General features: G+C 46.7%; 1 protein-coding gene across 1 annotated transcript in view; it reads right to left on the bottom strand.

Moving 5' to 3' along the window:
- Positions 1-21,169, bottom strand: part of LOC149356803 (nose resistant to fluoxetine protein 6-like) — a 128,147-nt gene that overhangs the window by 63,113 nt on the left and 43,865 nt on the right. The window contains exon 2 of the mRNA XM_089584334.1: positions 11,162-11,537. Within this exon, the coding sequence (XP_089440460.1) occupies positions 11,162-11,399 (238 nt within the window). The 5' untranslated portion in view covers positions 11,400-11,537. The remainder of the gene's footprint in view (positions 1-11,161; positions 11,538-21,169) is intronic.

Raw genomic sequence — 21,169 nt, 5'->3', positions numbered from 1 at the left:
GTTCTTCCAAGCTTCTGGTACGCTCGAGGTCACGAGTCTTTGCTTATACAGAGCGGCTAGTTTTCTAGCACAATCTCCCCTCCGTCCTTCAACAGTCCTGCTGTTACCTGATCCTCATCAGCTGCTTTCCACCATCGTATTGCTCCTAAAGGTTTCTTTACTGCTTCTTTCGTTACTGGCTGGATGTCCCATTGCTGTGCTCTACTGCCTCTCTCATTAACTTTCTGATTACGCTGGTTACTGTATAGATTTGTTTAGAACTCTTCGGCTACTTTAACCATCTTATACATAGTGCTAATGACATTGCAGTTTCACCTTGTTGCTTTGTCACCGATTATCTCTGCATTACAGACTGTTCAAGCCCTGTGGCACTAAGCCAAGGCAACAGCTGGACAAAGTGCAGGAAGCAGTGTGCACATATATGCAGTGTTTACTGTGTAAATAGTTTCGAGCTGACTAAAATGCGTCTTGCCATTCATCACACAACTATTGTTCCATTTCTATGAATAGCGTGTGTTCCTATTCGCTATATACTCTCAAACTGCTATATTGTTGTGGGCCAGTAAAATGTTCCTTCCAAACTGACATGCTCTTTGAAAAGCATTCCTGGGATAGCGAACCTCTCATTCTTCGTGACATGTACTTGCACTTTGCTCTCTTTAAGAATGCATGCGATAAAATCTCTTGTATAATGCCGAAGGGCTCATCCTTCCATCCTACTGCATCCTACTGGCATCCTACTGTTCTGAACTGGATCCCAGTGATCCTAACCGGCTGTCAGCAGCTTGCCCATGCCAAACCTTACTCATCCAGCCTTCCTTTTTTAGGAATCTCAGGCAATACCATTGGTATTCTCCTTCGACTTTACCCTTCTGATACATTCATTAATGATCTTCCTTTCAGTTAACTAATCTGCATTGATTACTCGGTGGTCTGCCACCCTACCATGAATACCAGCGTTCCGACCCAACAGAACAACCGTCTGCGTGGTCAAGAATGGCCTATTTACCAATGTTAATATGACTTCACTAATAGTTTTTACTGCCTGCATAACTACATTTTGCCCACCTATAAACCTTGCCAAAAGAGGGAGACCTGCATACTTGTTAAAATACTCAGCCATTTCTGTTACCATCTAACATGGTCTGAGGATATAATCCTTGTACAACTACCTAAAATCCAATTAGTACACAAAAATGGGGAATTCTGGGGCCCGTGTCAACAACATATGAAGAAACCAACAGTGAAGCCAAGAAGAGCAGAGGGGAGTATTTCTGTTAAAAAAAAAAAGAAGCATTCCCCTGGTTTCCTTGGCTTCAATGACTGCTGGCTTTTTTCATACTCACAGTCTAGGACATTTACGTTGTCACATATCTCGAGCATCACCTGCTAAGTTACCCGATTTCAAAACTTCCGCACAAACTAAGCTGGGGCATTCTGTCATATTTGACTGAAATTTATTTTTGATCAAGTCCTGGGATCAGTTCCACACGAAGCTGCTTGTGTTATTGGCTGACTATTCTTGCAACTGCAGTTTCACAGCACTGAAGTAAAATTTTAAAATATTGTGACGAAGACGAAGCTGGCAGTGGCGCGGGACGGAGCGCCCGCGCTAGGCCAGCGGTCATTAAATCATCTCATAGCCATCGTTCACCACGCCTCATTCTTCGGCTGGCCGCCGCGTTACATTTGGTGTGAGGTGCTGGGGTCCCTTCATCGCCATCCTGGTCACGGAGTTTCGGCGTCCTGGGCCTGCCGAGAACGTCGGCCGTGAGTACCTGGTCAGCGCCGCACGGCCGTGCCCCAGCCCGCCCGACCTGAACCGACCTCGACGCTCACCCCAGCCCCGTCCCCCGCCCGGACCACACTACACGACGACCCAAGACCCGACGGACCCAAGACCCGACGGACCCAAGACCCCACCGACCCAAGACCCCACTGACCCAAACGTGAAGACACCGTCCCCCTGCCTCTGCCGTTCGGTGCGTCCAGAGACCTCGGCCGTCAGCTCCTGGCACCCTACGGCCCGGACGCTTCGTGGACCAGGACTCATTCTCTCATCTTTCTCATCGTGGCGGCCAGCACTGCACCATCTTCTACATATTGTTCGATCCTTCACTCAAGATCATCGCCATTTCGCCGTCTGTTCGTCACCGATCGGGACGATCGCTCGGAGGCCCCGGGTAGTGTGACGAAGACGAAGCTGGCAGTGGCGCGGGACGGAGCGCCCGCGCTAGGCCAGCGGTCATTAAATCATCTCATAGCCATCGTTCACCACGCCTCATTCTTCGGCTGGCCGCCGCGTTACAATATCTTTAATTCGTGTAGAAGCTGCAGGTTTTTCTGCTCTGTAAAACCGCATAACCAAATCACTTGTTATGATTCATGGTTCTTCCAACACCGAGCGCACTAACATTGTTATGTCTCGGCTCATGGCACTTCCTTTCAACATCACTTTTTTTCTCACACCACATAAGGCAGGAATAGTCTTAGAGTTGTTCTTTCATCCAGCTTTGACTACTGACATCTTGTTCTTCAAACTCAAACCAGTCCCTGTGGAAACCCATGCAGTAATTGATGAGCTGCCAAGCTCCTACTTGGTGCACCATTTTGAGAGTTTGCCCTTGAAGCATTGTCATTTAGGGCAGTTGAGGTTGAATCAATATTAAAAAAAAACGTTAGAAGTCACTGCGGAAGCCGCATTGGAGTAAGGTGAAAGCACTGACGACTCCTCGCCGCCTCTAATTGGTCCTCTTTGCTTCTAGTTGCTTCTTTTCGCCTCTAAGTCGATTGTGACGTCGCGTCCGACAATCGAATCACATAATTCACCTTAAACGACAGTTAATGCACCTTACTCTATAATTAGTTTGCATTTCATTCGCAATCAATTCATTTACTTCACTTAACTCCCAATTTTGACGCAATTAATCCACAAATAATCAATTTCAATCGCACGTAATGCATTTAATTCGGAATTGATTCATTTATTTCACACTTACTTCACATTTAATTCACTATTCATTTACTCTAATTAAACTATAATTCCTTTCAATGTATCGTTAAGTCATATTGTACCAACTTTAATCCACCTTATATCATCTTCATTTACTACTGCCGTTTCTCTAATTTATTTTCACTGATTAGATTTCGATTAACTCCAAAGCCCCATCATTTCATGGATTGTAAAACACCTCGGTATTCATTTCGGACATTCAAATTTCGCGCCACGCGTTGGTTCCAGCCACCTTTCCGGTCACGTGGGCCAATCACATGGTACATCACATGGTGTGTCACGTGGCACCGCACTTTAAATTTCGCGCCACTCCCAACCCGAGCACGCCCACTTTTGGTCACTTTTTTGGCTCTAAATAATTAACTAATGATCTGATCGGCACCAAAATTTTTGCGCCGCATCCTCACATTATCCTCCTTCGATTAGAGCCACTATTGAGACGATATCTCTTTATAGTTTCCCACAATCGCTGCGGACACGGTTTTGATGACAGAAATCCACCGGCATAGCATAGTAATGCTTTCGCATTCAAAAATGGCCTGATAAAATGCTTCTTTTTTCACTCACCACGTAAGACCAACACAATCCTATCTGCATAAGGTGTCTATTGAGAATTTTCCTGGTAGTCCATTTCAAGCAATATCAAAACAGATTTACAAAGCAGTTGTATTTTGGTTAACTTGCACGTTAATTAAGCACATGCTATCTCTGTATCGCTAAACTCATGCTCTGTATATACAACTAGACATTCATTACGAGTCCGTATGTGCCAGTATTGCCCTAGTGCTTGTTGCCTACCCTGTATCAAGTAAAGCAATGAAGATACTACGATTATGGGATGTGGTTAAAAGGCTAGAAGCGTATGTTGAGGCACGTAACTTTTGAGTGCGTGTGTCACTTGATTCTTATCCTCGTCTGAAATGGCCTGCCAGATATGTTACGGGGCTAGCATTTACAGCGTTTATAAAAGGGTACCTCCTTCTCCTCTACAACGACACTGAATTAAGCATACAATTCTGTCGACCTGAATGCAGTCATATTACAGCTGCAGTGATTTTCGTACGCAGACAGCAGTGAAACACGTAGAAAAGCCAAAGCCTGTACTAAATACTAATTCAGTCATACAGTTGCTGTTTTGCTCACATTAGTAGCACGACTTGTTTTCATGTTTCAGAAAAACACTTGCTGGGATATAACTAAAAGAGTAAAACGACGCAAGGAAACAAGGACGAGAACTGGCAATAGAGAGGACGGGCGCCAGCTACCAACTGACTAATTTTCTCGAAAATCCACTGATAACCGCATGAGAGCCCACATAAAAACTCGACCACCAGAGCAAACTGATTAAACGCGGGAATTTAAACCAGACGGAGCAAACATATTAAAACGCGCGCACTGAACCATTCGAAAAGGCAATCTCTTCATCTCTTAGTGACACATTTCTCCTTCCAGCTTACCATTCGACCGACCAATGAATCTAGCTTTTTCAAAAGCAGGACCGCAATGACACCTTTTACAATGCGTCGCCATGTGGTTACTACAGCCGTTCGTCACCTGCGTTTTATGCAGTCTCGCCTTATCATTAAAGCACTGGGCAGTCTGCAGTATGTATTCAAGGCAACAGCTAAGAGGAATGGCATAAAGCACATCAGCCGTGCACTCAGTGAACACAGTTTCGTGTTTTTGCACCATTCTCTGACATGTTCTTCTTTTAAGTTGCAAATCTCTGGCAACTTGCAAGGAGCACGGAGAACTACATCTACCTTGCAGCGGTTGGCCACCTTGATATGAATATATGGAGTTACCTCGACCGGCCTCTTTTATTTGTTCATTTCTTTCCTAATATTATTTGATGTAGCTTTCAGTTTTTTTTCAGAAGTATTTCACAGAGACTCGTGGCCAGGTGACGTGGGTAACCCGCTTTTAGAATTCTTTTCACCTCCGCGTCAAAGCTGAGTGCTAGACTATGCTCACATAAGTTTTATTCAAAGCCGCAGTTAGGCAACTCACAATTATTCTACATTTGACAAGCTTGTAATGAACACTGGAGTGGTAGTGCCCATCACCCGCAAACACGGCTACGTCCTCACGGGGGCAAAATAAGTTTCTAACACCATCAGCCTGCAAAGTTCGTAGTTGACAGGTTGAACAGAGTTTCGATAGTTCGATGAAGTTTAAATGAGTTCGCTCAACGAGAGACCATCAGATCAGAATGTGTTTCAGTCTTGGATGAGAGTTCGGCACTGTGCTAACAGACCATCGCTACCACAAGAGCGGCCTGGGCCGCACAATTAAGGCCCACCACTGGGAGCACCTTCCATCACAGGGCAGGGGCGCATCGCTTAACCGCTGCGCCAGGAGGGATATATATATATATATATATATATATATATATATATATATATATATATATATATATATATAAAATGCAGGGGACTCAGCCTCCGCCTGAAGGTTATGACGGGATAGCGTAATAAGTTGATTCATATATATATATATGAATCAACTTATTACGCTATCCCGTCATAACCTTCAGGCGGAGGCTGAGTCCCCTGCATTTTTTTTTGTGGCGGGAATTAACAAGAGTCGATCAATTGTTACACACAAACAAGAACAAAAAGAGACGTTTCGGCTCCGCTACGGGAGCCTGGTTCACAATGAAAGAGAGAATGAAGTGAGGGTTCATTTTAAATGCTTCATGGTGTGACCTAAGCAGCGCGTGTAGATCGGGGTTAGATTTCCTTCGTTACGGTTTAGCGTCTGTAACGTGGTTTGGACATGAATGGATTCCAGGTAAAGCCTTATCGTCTTGTTCTTTTCTTAGGATGATAATTTTCTTACGAGGATAATTCGAAAAGAAAACCACAAGACGACAAGGCTTTACCTGGAATCCATTCATATTCAAACCACGTCACAGACGTAGTTCTCCCTTTCATTGTGAACAAGGCTCCCGTAGCGGAGCCGAAACGTCTCTTTTTGTTTATGTTTAACGATTGGTCAGCGCTTATTTCCCGCCAAAAACTTTCCCGACCAGACGGGTTTCCGTCGAATCCTGGATTTCAATTTTTTTTTTGTCCAGGGGGCATGGCAGAAGGTCAACACGAGAGAAAACAGAAAGATCATTCGACATTTATGCAACACGCGCTCCCCCATCCACAGTGTCACAAGCAAAAATCCGAACAGCGGCTTGGGTATGTTGGTTGCTTTTTTTTTGTGATGGAACAGCGCAAAACACCAGAGCAAGAGACAAGCGCTGTTCTCAACAGGGACAGAGACAAGCGCTGTACAGCGCTTGTCTCTTGTCTTGGTGTTTTGCGCTGTTCCATCACAAAAAAAAAAGCTAACACCGTAGGCGTTTTCCAGTGAAACCCTTTTTTACGAAAGCGCTTGTTCGTATTAGCTAATGCAACTAATTCCTGGGAGGCTATGAGGCTACGGACTTCGCTAAACCTCTTAACAGTGATATTAAGATAATTTTGCGGACTGTGAAGTTCTGATTAATTTGCGCATTCTTGGAAACAAAGTGTAATACATTCTCGATCAACATCCAAACAGGTAAAACGAAATTAGTGCTGCGCGTGCAAAACTGGCTTCTGGCTGCTATGCTTTATTACGGAACGGGTGATTGTTTTGACAGATACATACTGCGTACCCTTTATTTTGCTCTTATTAAAGTCATTTAGTATACTGAGCAGAATCATGGAGTCTGACATATAACTTTTATCTTGACCTTATCTGACGGTGACAAAAACGCGCTATACGAATAATGACACAAAATTCGCCTAATGAATACAGTAAGCCATTCTTGTAGTTATTAAATATGTTTACTTCTGATCTTTTAGGCACATTAAAAATAGCGGTCTGTGTACATAAAATCCTAAATTATAATCATTCGTTTAATGCTTGTATGTTTCGTTCATCTTCTCGACTCATCAGATACCTCACCTACGGGGACTTTAATCTCACATCAAATAACATCTGTAGTGAACGGTTGGTACACAATTGCAGGAACCAAGGTTTGGAACAGTCAACCGCTAGCGATAAAACAATCACATGTTCGTGTCTGCTGCGCTATGTTGCTTTGGTTGGATTTTGTTGAGTGTAAAATAAAATGCACAATAATGTATTTCATCCTTGCACAGCGGTTTCAGAGATTCACCTATATTACTGTCCTTCCCTTTTTCACACAAACTGTGTCTTTTCCCACATATATTTTGATTTTATCCTCCCACTAGCCTTTGGTTATGGATTCAAACAGTGCTTGGTAATTTATATGATAAAAGTATAAATAAATAAAATCAATCAAATCAACCCACTTATAACAAACCTGGCTGTCGCGCGGATTGTGTTCGCTGTATCCGAGGTTCGTAGTACAAGACTTTCCATGTCACAGCCAAAAATGTAAAGCCTGAAAGTATAAGTACCTTATACCCTTTTATAGAGACGCTAACGCGAAGCTTTCCGCACTTTCCACCAGCGCAAGGCGTCGCTTTTCAATGCATGCATTTTTGACTGCCGCATATGGTAAAAAGTTTTGAAAGCATTTAATATTTGTAGTTTATTTATATTGTTTTTTTTTTCTTTTTTGAGGTTTCCACGTTATTTCCATATGAAGAGAGTAGGAGGTGACAAAGAGATTAGGATACTCTCGTCGCTATCCGCTCCTGAAAGAAGCGATGGTTTTCGACTGCAGGGCCGAGTTTGCAGCCCCTCCTCGTTCGCTGTAACCGATTTGTGTAGCCACAGGTGTTCCATTGTATCTGAGACAAAGTGCATTGCCCTAATAGATATTTGGACGATATCACCGCCTTGGTTAGTAATAAGCGAGAGTTCATTATAACTGCGGCCGTTATTAGTGGGCTCCACCGTGACTAAAGCGCGAGGTACAGATAAATATTTCATTTGGAAAATATCAGGAAAATGTCAGAATGGGTGTTTCGATAAATATTTTACCGTCACCATGTCAAGAGAGTTCGTACCAGTCAGACAGGAGTATAACTTCGCAGCTAACTTAATTACTGTCTTACGCAGCTCACAAAATAACTTGCAATAGATTTGCTCAGAGATGTTAAATAAAAATTCTACCTGAACACGCCTTCGATGGAAATAATTCCAAAGTTTTTGAAAGCTCGTACTACCTCTAATCAACTGAGTCTGAGACATACAAGCTTCGTAAGGCTAGTTAATGTAGTTTTGCGATGTGAGGCAAAAAGAGTATATGTACGTGAGGCAAAAAAAAGTATATGTACTTCGCCAATCTCTAGAAACCAAAAGGGCAGAAACCCATTTTTAAGCAATAACATTACGATTGACATGAAGGCGAAACAGCCCGGCGTCGACAGCGATCCCGGTGTGAAGCCCTCACCTTCCAACAATGGCATTTGGTGTTAAAAGGGATTTTCCTCTCCCAACTGGCCAACCGTCAGCTTCCCCTTCGCCACTTCTAGAGGAAAGGAGGAAGATGCCGGGCTAACAATGACGCAGCAAAAATGAATAACAAGAAGCGATTACGAATAGAAATGGAATAAGAAAGGGAACATACTTGGAACAGATTCATAACTGATTTGTGAGTAAAAGGCGATGTAATCAGCATTGGAACAGAACCGAAATTGGAATAGATTGGTTAACGAAAGAAAATTGCTGTCGCATTTCCGCTGCGGCAATCCAATTAACTGCCCTTAAACTTTTTTGCTCTCGCCACTCAACAATAGGTCTTTGAATGCGGGTGTTTTTGTCAGATAACATCGGGGCACCGCACGGACGAACTGTTTTGTGAAGTGCACTAAACCTCACGCTCGCAAAAGCTGGATGGAATTCCAGCTGCAATCAGTGTTCACTGCTTTCGTGAGCTCTCGTTGTGGGAAGGTCATTTTGCTGTCATTTTGCTACCGGTGCACGTTACCTCGAATCTACGTGTTCTTACGTGTCAAGCCCAAGAGAAAGCCCCCCACCTGGCAATGAGGCTAACAATGTCCAAAACGTACTTCACTGTCAGTACGGCACTGTCACTTTAGGGCACTTTACTGCACCGTATAGTTGCAATGACCACAGTGTTATGATGACACGTAGTTGACCGGAAAAAGTGGCAGCAGGCATTCTCCCCCTAATTTTCGGTGTTCTTGAAAAGCTGGTGTTTTTCGCGAGAAATTTAGCGCACCCTTTCATGCTTTCCGGAAGTCACGTCCTCGTACTCATGGCAAACAAGACGAAGACCGGCGACCTCTACCTGCGGCTGCCGCCTAGACCACTGCACGGGCCGGATTCAGAAGCCGAGCTCAGGCCGAGCCTGTGACTTAAAACACGAGCACCGTCAAGGCCCGCGGCTGCAAGCCCGGGCCCGGCCCGGGCCCGTCACATTTTCACTTTACAGAGCCTGGGCGCAGCCCGCCAAGCTCACTGTGAGGCCAGGCACGGGCCCGGGGCCTGTTTCCGCAGCAGCTCAAGTGGTAAATTGTTCACTGAGTGCAAATAGTCTCATGCTACACAAGTGAAGTGGCCGGCAATGGCGCTCAAATCGCAATGGGAAAAATTCGCTTGATATATACAATGAATAGGTTGGGACGACCTAAAAAGAAATAAAAATAATAAGCCCCTTGCCTGCAGCTTGATATATACAAAAGGAAGAGTACACAAGGCGGGTTCGCCTCCCCCTTGGCAAGGCGGGCAGTGATCTTTCCCTGAATAGCCCCGAAATTCCGAGTGTCAAATAAAAATGGTTGCGTGAATGCGCTATAAACTTTGCGTTACGTCTAGATTTTTAATCAGCCATTTTTTTACTGCGCGCGATGTCGAAATATTAAAACGTACTCGAAGCCGTAGCAATGACATTTACTTTTTTAATGAGCGCGATTTCGCGGTTGAATTATCGTCTCACGGGGCGCGTATCTATGGAGACGAAAAGTAACCGAAGCGCCTCTTTATTGCGCAGTATGTCTTTGAGGATTCGATGTGCCCGAAACAAATATGCCCTCCTCCAATGCCTTTCTCATAGCATCGAGATGCGTTTTCGGGAGACGAAGACAGACAATAAAATACTACATTATAACACTGCCCGTCAACAGTCGAACGAAGGCCCTTCTCTAGTGCTTATTATGAGGCTTGAAATGTCCAGTTGCGAGCGATAACAGAAAAATGAGCAGATGGGGAGCACCGTCAGGCAGATGTGATGGCCTGTGCTTCTCATAGCTGAATCAGCCAAGTCAGCGGTGCTCAGTACTTAGTAGACGAGCGCACTAGTGAAAATTAGCCGGGTCAGATGTTTCAAAGCTTCTTTAAGAAAGCCGCTGTAGTGTAGCCCGCTGGCTGGATTTTGCGCAATCTCTTTTTAGTGTTTCTTGTGCCGCTCAACACGGCGAGGCGTTCAAGAAAACCAGGATAAAGTGACGCTGAATAAAGCCAGTCTACAAATAAGCTTCTCTTGTTCCGCATTAGTAAAATAAAGGAATAGCACTGGGAACCCCTGGAAAGATTTTAGCTCTGGGATTCGTTCCGTCCCAAGAGGTTTCAGGAAACAGTCGAAAAGAAAAATCAGCATTACATGTGTTTTTCTCTAGTGATGAACATGCTTCTATAGTAGACGCCAGAAATAAGTAAATAAGCGCCAATGAACATCACGAACACCACGGCCCTATTCCATCTGTGTCGCTGCTAAAACACCCCAAGTGTACAGAGGGCAAAACGCATGTCTTGAACACGCTCTTAGCGTGTTTCGGGCGTAACACGCGAGAACTAGCGATAAGTTTTGGTTAAAAATGGTCTGGATGTAAATATGGGCTGTTAAACTTATAGAATTTCATCGTCATTTTTTGCTTTCTTGGTCGCAGCGGCTTTGGGAGCTCTGGATCACACAGTTTGGTTGTTCTAGACATGCGTTTTGCCCTCTGTACTTCACCCTATAATAATGAATCAAAAGCCGCACACAGCCCCTCTACGTACGGGACCGAGCCCGGGCCGGGCCCGCGACTTCAAGCCCGGGCCCGGCCCAGGCCCGGCCAGAGAGCACAATTTAGAACCCGGGCCGCGGGCCGGCCCGAGCCCGCGAAGTGCTCTAATCAGCATGCAAACAAACACTTGGCGCTCCGGTAGCTCGTACGCCAGCATGCTGCAATCATTCGCGGCTTCATGGCCAGCTCCGAAGGACATACTTACTGAGTATAGCCCACTCCTCGCCGTTGGAGACTGCCCTGATGTATTGCAGGATGGCGTCCATACAGCCAGCGCAGTCCACGTTCTGCTTCTGCTCCTTGTTAGCATTGCAGAGCACCGGCAGCATGGGCAGCAGCAGCGATGACGCGCGCTCCAGGTCGATGCCCATGGACTTGAGGTCTAAGGCGTGCGTCCCCGCCACGAAGGCGCACACGGCAAGCAGGCAGAGACTCCGCGCCATGACGCCCCACGCCGAGAGTGAAGATGTGCTCAGGTCGCACCAGTGCCGCCGCTCTTATCGCCGGTGGCGAGTACCTCATCGCTCGCTCCAGATAAGAGAGCCCAGTGGGATCGTCCGGTAGGCGCGCCGGTGCAAAGTCTGCGCAGACAGAGACGCCCCGCGTGAGTTCCACACACGCCGGAACGGGAGCTCGCTCGAGAAACCGCCTACCGGAGGTCGCCTCAACGCGGCCATTTCTTCTAGCTGCTTTAACTACTCAAGGCTGCTCTGTGCGGAGACGCCACGGACAAGGATGATTATGTGGGCATTGGTTACGGGAGACCGCAGAGCAAGAGCACTAAGAGTTCTATGGGAGCAATTTTTTTGTTGTTGTCCCCGGATATTCGGCCTGTAGCATTCAACTGGCTGTCAGTAAACAGTTTTGCATCGTCAACGTAGACTTATGACAGGAGCCGTCTTAGAGTACAGAAGCCACTGACAGCGGTGAGAATAGACCCTTCTGTCGGCCAAAAATCGCCCGAACGGAACGTGGAGACGGTGTCGCCGCAGAGGTTTTTGAAGCAGCACTTTCTGTGCCTTTTCTCCCATTTACTTTGCTGGCGCACCACCTAACTTCACTGTGGTGCTGAAGAAATGTTAGCAAAGGCTCAGTGTGGCATTGGAGATAGGGGGAAGCAGCGAGCAGCGATAGGCAGTGCACACAATGGGAGAAATACCACTCAGCCGCGTGCGAGCCTTTTTTTTATCTTGAGGCAGCGTATTTACACCTTTCAATCTTTTGTTGGCTCGTTGCGCCCTGCGCTTCTGTTGGTCGAAAAGCCCCAACGCCGTCACTGCGTGTACCCTTTCTGTTCTCCGTGGCTGCTCGCTGCGTTTTACCGACGAACTGCCAGCAGGTTGGCGGTCAGGCCGCCATTCAGGCGGTGTGCAGTTGTGTCAGGAAGCACAATTGCCTGATTATTGAACCTATCAAATCCACGAAGGCCAAATAATGTCACACCGGCTGAGGTACTGCGCTTCGTGCTTTGAAAATAGGAAAAGTTCAAGCACGTAAGTTTTCGGCGTAAAATTAAGTGTAAGTATTCGAAGTTACGCTTATTTCGGAGTTAGGTATTTGTCTGGGCTAGTCAGTACGTAGTTCAAACTGAAGGCACAGCGCACGAAGGACAGGACTAAGAAAGAGACAGAGTGTTTGTCTCTTTCTTAGTCCCATTCTTCGTGCGCTGTGTTTTCAGTTTGAGCTTATTTTGGTCCCGCGAGAAAGCGGGTGCCTGCGCGTCTTGATCGCGTCAGCCCGAAGGCCTCTGATGCTTGAACGTTCAAGCAAGTGTGACGGCCCTTTTTGAAGCCCGTTAAAGCGAGGGCTGCGGAGAAGATGAGCCACCAAGAAAAGAACTTAGAAGCACGGGGCGGTTTACCTTTATTGTCGCCCTCGTGCTCGTTTTCGCGGGAAATCAAACCAAAGCGTCCGCTGCTGAAGTGTTATTCTGACAAGCTCAGCATGGGCAGGGCTCTGTTGGACTTTTCGTTTTTTAGTTTTGCAAATTCAGTCATCCAGTTGGCCTTTTTTGACGTATTTGACAATACAATTTTCGATAATTTTTGGCGAATATTATTTTCTACGAAGGAATTTTTTTTTCTCGTGACATGTAATTTTCCTGAGCGCCTGACAGTGGCCTACTCTGTAGAAATACCTCATAGGAGTACGCTGCCGTGTCTACAATTTGCACCCTTGCATCCCCCAATATTGGTGCAAAATACGAGGAAAGGAAAGCTCTTACAAAAGCTATAAAAAGTTCCTACAAAAAGCAGCCGCCAACCTGTCCCAATATGGACTAGAAATGCGGCATTCACGACTATAATTGTGAAGCCCAAATGCTTTCCACTGTGCGTATAGGCACCTGCTTCATGTGGCGTCGCGTTTCTGGCGTCCGCATGACTTTCAAGGCATATTATCTAAGGTGTATTCGAAAAAGAAAAATCTAAGACGGCCAACCTTCATCAAACTCGTGCGCACGGAAACACGATAGCGTGTGCCACACAATGCAAATGAACAGAACGAGGATTACACGCCACTGGAATCAGTCGCACACCGCTACTGCGGTGACAATCTCAGCACAGAAGCAAACAACGACCACCAGCCCCATGCATGTTTACAGAAGGTGTTTCAGTGAAGTCCACCTGCGTAATCTTTAAAAAGAAGGGATCTTTTTTTCTTTTCAGACAAACAGACGCTTGTTGCGGCATAGTATTGACGTGTTGTGGGCGTTAAAAAACATGCAAATCATGTTAAGTCGTAAACTTATTGACTAAATTCTAATAGCCAACTTTTAAAGTATTACCAATAGTCGCCTACATGGTTTAAATTTATTTGAAGCCGGTCGTTGCTAATAGTCATATAAGCTTTAAGTAGAAATTAGTAGCGCGACCAAGACACGAACAGATGGGACATACAAGCACAGCGCTAACTTTCAATAATGGTTTATCACGCTAAGGAAAGGTGGCATTTATACTAAAGAATCATTGTCCGACATTTAGCGCAGCACAAGACAAACTATTCTGAAATATCACCCAGATACGCAAGCCCCTTTGATGACAGTGCCTCAGAAAGGTTGCTTACAGATTCTTTTTCCAATATTGCGATCTACTCGGCCTCACTGATTTCGCGTGTCAACCGGTTTTTATGCACAAACAACGTATTTTTCTAGCAGCGCTAGAAAGTGAAACTCGCGAGAAAGGGCTGACCAACCTTTACCGCAGATATCCGTCACGTCCCGAGAATGTTCTCGAAACCTATCATTCAGACGTCTGCCTAGAAGGCTTTTAGTGGGCTAGTTGGTGCGTGAAGTTAAAGACCCAGCAAAATAGACAGGCCCCTGACACTACTACCCATACGCCGGACAGACAACTGATGTTCACTGTCAGATAAAGAGGGCATTCATAGATCACAGAAGACAGAAACACCGCCGCGGGGGCTCAGCGATTATGGTGAACGGCTGCTGACCCGAAAGACGCGGCTTAGACTCCGGCCGCAGCGGTCGCATTTCGATAGAGGCGAAATGCTAGCGGCCCGTGTAGTGTGCGATGTCAGTGCAGGTTAAAGAACCCCAGGTGGTCGAAATTTCCGGATCCCTCCACTACGGCGTCCCTCATAGCCTGAGTCGCTTTGGGACTTCAAACCCCATAAACCATATCAAACCAAACAAAACAAAAAATGCACCAGTTGGGGACACTTTCAGCTGATGAAAGGCGCACAGGGCATCTTTAACGCCGCAGACGGCGTGTAAAAGCGAAGTTATAAACAGAAACCCTTCCCGCTTACACGTACGTAATGCTTATTCATGCGGAAACTACCTGGTGTGTGTAATCCTGGCAAACCGACGACTGTGCTTTATACTGCGCCAGCAGTATATACCACGTTTTCTCAAAAGCGCACTGCATTGTTATGGGTGGGGCAGATAGAAGGAATGCGAGAACAAAGGGGAGTGGAGGAGGCCCGCTGCAATGGCGTCCTTACCGTTACAAAGCAGGACAGCAGCTTGCGCATGTTGGTTATTCATTTGTGATTGAATTGCGCAGAACGACGGGACAGGACAGGAGACAGGCACTGAATTACAACTCAGTTTATTTTAAAGAAACACGGCTTCTTATACAATCTGCACAACCACATGCGTCACACACACATCGCTCATACACTCTAAAATGGCAAAATAAGTTTTGTAATCATAGAGGTGAATAAACCTTGAATATGTCGAGATCCTTCTTTGTTAACGCGACGGACGGCGTACTGATACAATGGTCGCGCAGCCTCGTACACTCCAGTAGTTGCCTCGACGAACTAGCATGATGAGCGTGCAAGCAGGAAGGGTCAAACGGTAACGAAGTACCAGAACAGCTGATCAACAAAGAACAGAAAGACAATAGAAGTAACAATGACACATAGGCACCGCCGATACAATGTGCGTCATGTGTTTTTATGCACAGCAGTTCCAAACTCTCTGCAGGTTTTGTGCTATAGCCCCTTTTACCAAGTACGTTTCCTTGGCATTCTGTCAGGTAGACCGAGCCTTTTTGTTGAACAAAGAGCCGTGAGTATTGCAGTCTATGCGTCCGTCCATGTAGAGGCTTGAGCAAAAGTGAAGAGACCACGAAAACGGTGGCAGCACTGCTTGCTAGCGCTATCTGTCGGCGCATTCCTGTATTCGAGGTACGCCCTGCGCACGTGCCCATAACTTTAAAGCTTGACGACGCTTAACTTAGCCTTAAGTGTGTAATGCAATAGCATGACATGTCACTTCAGCTTGTTCAATGCGCACAGGCTGAGTTTAATTGGTGACTTCAGCTGGTGACGCTGACTGGTGACTCAAATAAGCAAGTGCTTGTTGCCTACTCGGCGATTTGAGGCCTCTGAACTATAACGCAGAAAGAAAGCTCCTCAGGGCTGCAGAGGCCGTGCGCCCGAGTCGAGGCCCAAAGTCTATTCCTGCTCGACTACTTTTTTTTTTTTTCGGCGATACCATTACGTCACGGCCCCCGCAGCCAATGAGAATTTCGGGACGACGTGGGCTTTTTTCTCAGGAACGGGTCCTCTAATGCTATCGCATTAATATGCTCGCCTCTTGGCACACGTATTTGCGTCGGGCACGGCTTTTTCGTCAGAAAAGCCGCTGTTCGCTTCCGCGGTGGCAGGCTATCCGGCGAGCAAGTTAGAGTTCGCGAGCGTTTTATCAATCCCTCTGTAGCGCCGGTCCTGGATGTGCTTCTGCGCGAATGATCTGACTCACCTCATTTCATGAACGGCCAGTGTACACTGCGCGCTCTGCGGCGTTTTTCGAACTGAGCTCAGCGATCCGTCGGCTTTCGTTGACTGGCACAGACTTTTGCAGAAGACACAGCTCGGCACGAGAAACTGGCTAACCTAGCTTTCGAGTTGAGTTGAGATGCGGTAAGCTACAGTTGGGGTTAACCTTGCGGTTTCCGCTGGCAATTTCAGCGGCATGGTCACGCGGGAACATGTGGAAGCCGTGACAAAAAGCTGTCAGGCGATAGCTCCTAGACATTGGCGTGGGTGCGATGATCGCAATTTTTGTATCGTGCCCGGCGGAAGTGCGTGCACAGCATATTAGGGAGGGCGCACTGCCAGTGTGCCATGGGATAGCGCTTGCAAAGTCATGCCTCTGTTCGCGTGGTCTCTCAACTTTTGCTGACGCCTGTACATTCTTTCCTCGCGCTAGCATCCCCGATAGCTTCAAAGAACAGACTTGTCTAAAGACAAGTGCTTTAATTTTAAACTCACCCAGGCCACCTCCAGCGCGTAAAAGCCTTGTCCATGTTGTAAAAGGGAGAGTAATGAATAGGACGCTGACGTTCATCTAATTTTGTGTCCGACAACCTGCGGGTAAGTTCTCCAAGAAAAACACGCGGATGACAAAAGACGTTGGTCAGCCGAGGCTTCGTATGCTTGCGCAATAATGCACAGTTATCGATGGAGACAAAGGAGGAAAATCCAAGGGACAAAACTTGGTTCCTCGCATTCAGTGCACAATCCCAGCATGCAGTCCCCAAGAGGAGGCGCAAAGGTCAAGAGAAAATTGCCCGCGGCACACGCGACAGCCTGCATCAAAGGCAGCGTGCGCTGGCCTGAGAAGAATTATGGATACTTGCGGGTTCAGTTATTGTTTACATTCCGCACCTCGCTCTAAGAACATTTTTTATAGGCCTTAAGAGCCACTGCGACAGCGGAGCTTAACGTGAAACCAGTCGAATCGCATCCCAACCGAGCTGCCGCGGCGTTTAGGCCCACTCGGAAACACACAGAGCAAAAATACCGTAATATAGGCCGGGAGCCCCACGTACACCCTCGTCCGCTTTATGTAGTGTTTCGCGCTACGTCGCCAATAAATAAGTGTGCTTAGGTAATGTACCAGGTTGCGCAATATTTGTTCGGTCAACAACGCGACACCCGCAAGTATGTGCACCCTGTCGCTCGTCTCGAAAGGCTGTATCAGCAAACAGGCGTTCATATACCACAGGTAGAGCAAACTAGGTACAGCGCTTTAGGCTGTTCAGCACTAAATTCTCATACATGTATGCCTGGTTCCTGTAAGAAAGCAGCCTATCATTTGCACCTCATTACACCTCGCTTCCATGGCAGTTTCCGGCCGCGGACGACTTGCCTCTAGAGTACAAAATTTGTTGCAGACTTTAGCGACGGTGTTGGTAAGGATGCGTGTGTGCGTGGTTGTATCGATGAATGGGTTCCCCCCTTGTATCGGGACTGGGGCCGGAGCCATCTTGTCCAGCAAATTTAATCATCGAATTACAGCGTTAATACTGAGGTCCACGTGGCACAGCGGACGGACGGCAAGAGAAACCCTCATCTCACCTGTAATCACCGTCTCGAGTAAAGTCGACATTCGCTGGTCGCAGCGCCGTGATGTGGCAACTACAGCAGTTACCGGAGGATCAGAGGCATATGTGTACGGGCTCCGACAGATTACACATGTGTGCGTTCATTTTACGCAACGCTTGCCAATGGTCACCATGCACGCGGACATGTGCTCGCGAAGCGGCAAGGGGTGCGGGTATTAAACCAGCCGTATACTGGAGCTCGTTGCGCGCCCTGACATCAGTGCGGTAAGAGATCAACCCTGACGGGAAACTGACCTGTCAGAAGAAATACGGCAGATACGAGCGCCCGGCCCCCACGCGAGACATGTGGAAGCGGGGTGAGAGGATGACGCGTTCACAATATGTCCACGCTATCTCGGGCCGCTTTCCGGTGGTTGCGACGGAAATCAAAGCACGTCATAGCTTTGGGGACGCTTTATCGGTCCTCAGTGGAGAGGTCTGATAGCTACCACGGGTGCACGTCCACATGATCAACCAGTTATGCGTGCGGTCATGATGACTCGTGCACGGCTAAATGTTAACATTATAGCCTTTTTTCTGAACCAAGTTTGATGCGAAAGAACAGCACTCCAATGGCATTTTGCTATTTCTTTACACATGATGTAAGGCGGCAAACGTGCCTGCTGCTGTTTCTCTTACCTCTGCGGACAAGTTCTTCTATGAAGTGCGTAAAACAATGGTATTTCTTACTTTGTTAACAGCTTTTAACAGCAATGTGATTTTTTTTCGTTCCCTTCTCGTCTTTAGAGCTTACATGTAGACATGCATCCGGTGTTTGGCTTCCTGTTTCTTTGCGCTAACTTGCAGAGGTGCAGCTTATTCACTGTGCGTGATATCCTGGGGAGTTCACGGCAGCCGCTTGTCTCGAAACCGTCGTTTACTCGTTAACTGCTTTGATCGCACAGGCCTGGCGTGACAGCAGCATTTGAACAGGGCTCAGCTGGACATTTCCGATCTCGAGCCGCCGCGATGGCTCAGTACTTATGGCGTTCGGTTGCTCAAAAGACGCGGGTGCGGTCCCGGCGGTCGCGTTTCGAAGGAGACCAAATGCTATAGACGCGTGTACTGTGCGAGGTCGTTATACGTTAAAGGACTCTAGGAGGTCAAAATTAATTTGGTACCCTCCACAACACCATTGCTATAGAGTACGAGCACCGACACGAAGCCCAGCACACTTTCATGTAATTCGGTTGCAGAGCGACCGGGTGAGGGCGTACAAAACGGCCGCATTAATATTTGCCACTGTTGCGAAACAGACCGCACGCGGCCGTCGCGGAGACGCAGTTTTCTTTTTTTTTTTTGTCAACCCGATTCCGCTTCAGCGGGTCCATGCATACATACGCGGCAGCAACAGTGTGCGCAAACTTGAACGGGGTAAGTAGGATGCGGGCGAGTGGCCAACTATCCGGTCTTTCATTTCACCCTTTTCATACTAACACGGCGACGCCTCTGCAAGGGAGTGCTTCCGTTTTGGTTGAGCAAACGGATTTCGACCGCATTTGCAAATTTTATCGCGGCGAAAAGGAAACCGCTGAGAGCTGTCGCAGCTCCGGCTGCTCGTGGGACTGCGGAGACAGCTTTTTTTTTTATTTACTCATTTTTGCTAGACGACTTCCTGTCGGGCAAGGCAATCATTTTTGAGCTTCCGCCTTGAATCTCCACATGCTCGCTCACCAACGTCGACTTGAGTCTCGTGGCTCGCTCGCTCTTCGAGATACCGCCGGTGCCCCGTGAGTTGGGTTGACCTCCACCGGATAACCGGCCCGAACGACAGTGAAGGACAAAAGCATTCGACTCCTCCGAAACGAGCAAAAATGGCCACCGGCCAATATCCCTCCCACTTACCTCTTCTGCAGTCAGTTATAAAGAAAGTCGTGCAGGAATTCAAAGACTTGAAATTTCTACCTTGCTCTGCGGCATCTCCGTGAAAAGGTAGGCAAACGACAATAAAGGACCAGTGACATGGCGCTATCAGCTGTGTTCTTGCTGCATGGGGTCGAGGGATGGAATTTTGCATTTCGATTGCAGCTGTGTTGAGTGTAGCTCAGTACAAAGTGTAGATGCGCTTGTGCTGTGTCTCCTCGTTCGCTTTGGTCCTCGTTTATTGCGCTGCTAAGTATGAAACTAAAGGCCCTTGCGTGCTGTGCGATGTCGTTGCACGTTAAAGACGCCCAGGTGGTCCAAATTGCCGACTGCATCCCTTCCCTGACGGCATAGATACGTCCACCGAAATGGCGGCAATAACTACGCCTTTCCTTTCCTCGCAAAACACATTTTCACGGAGCTCGGACTCAGCGAGTATAATTGAAACTGCTTATTTCGCTGACTTGCGCCCACAAAGAATAGAGCGACTCGTCGACGTGTTCTCTTGTGTTCTGTGTTCTGTTCTGTTGTGTTCTGTTTAAATCCACAGTATAACAGCGCGGAAGACGAGGAAAGATTAAAAATCAGACATGAGCGCTGACTTTCTACTAAACTTTATTAGACACATGCATACATTTATACCTTTCCTGCCTAGATAAATTTAAAAGACCGAGCTATCAACACTGATTAAGACCTACAACTCCGCAAAAGAACGCCCCCCCCCCCCCCCCCCCTTCCCAAATTTCCGTTTCAACCAACCTGCCCAGCTTTCTGTTCTTCAGTTTAAAGCAGACGAAGAACTTCCGTGATAAGGCGCAAAAAGAACCCACAAAAGCAGGAACAACGTGGAATTGTTATGGCCTCCTTGATCATGTGACAAATTAAAGGCAATATCGTCTATAGCCTCAAGGATAGAGCTGAAAAGAAGACGCATTTTGACCTTCAAGATAAATCTGGTGAACCTCTCGCCACAAACAAAGCGATAAAGCCGCGTGCTTGCGGTTTGAGCAAGAACAGATATCACGAAGCTTTGCGGCTATATGCAATTTTCATGTAAGCTTGGGAGAGCTCAAACGCAGTAACCGACATTTGTCAAAATGGTTTAGCATCGCTCATGTGAACATCATGCTTGTCTCAACAATCTGCGTTGAAATGATATCTCAGACAGTAAAACGAATCATTACACGTTTATTAAAGGGAGAGAATTTTTTTGTGGTTGCATTAATCTAAATACTCGGCTGAAAAAAAAAAAAAGCAAAAAGCTCAGACGTGAACTGTGCATATGTGGATCTAATGTTCATGAACCAATTCGACCTCAGTGAGAGAGCAAAATTTATTTCCCAGTAGTGTTCTTCTACTGTTACTTTATATAATGGCAACAATAGTGTCGCGTAGAATTTTTTGGTTGTTTTGACTCGATACATTTTCATAATAACAATATAGAAACGTTTAGAACTTCATAGCCACTTTAAATGTTTTCCGATTTAGGTTCTTGC

This window comes from Amblyomma mixtum, chromosome 3, assembly GCF_055824585.1.
Source record: "Amblyomma mixtum isolate Tamu chromosome 3, ASM5582458v1, whole genome shotgun sequence".
Classification (NCBI taxonomy): Eukaryota; Metazoa; Arthropoda; class Arachnida; order Ixodida; family Ixodidae; genus Amblyomma; species Amblyomma mixtum.
The sequence above is the reverse complement of the archived record's forward strand: the minus strand, read 5'-3'. Positions and strand labels throughout refer to the sequence as shown.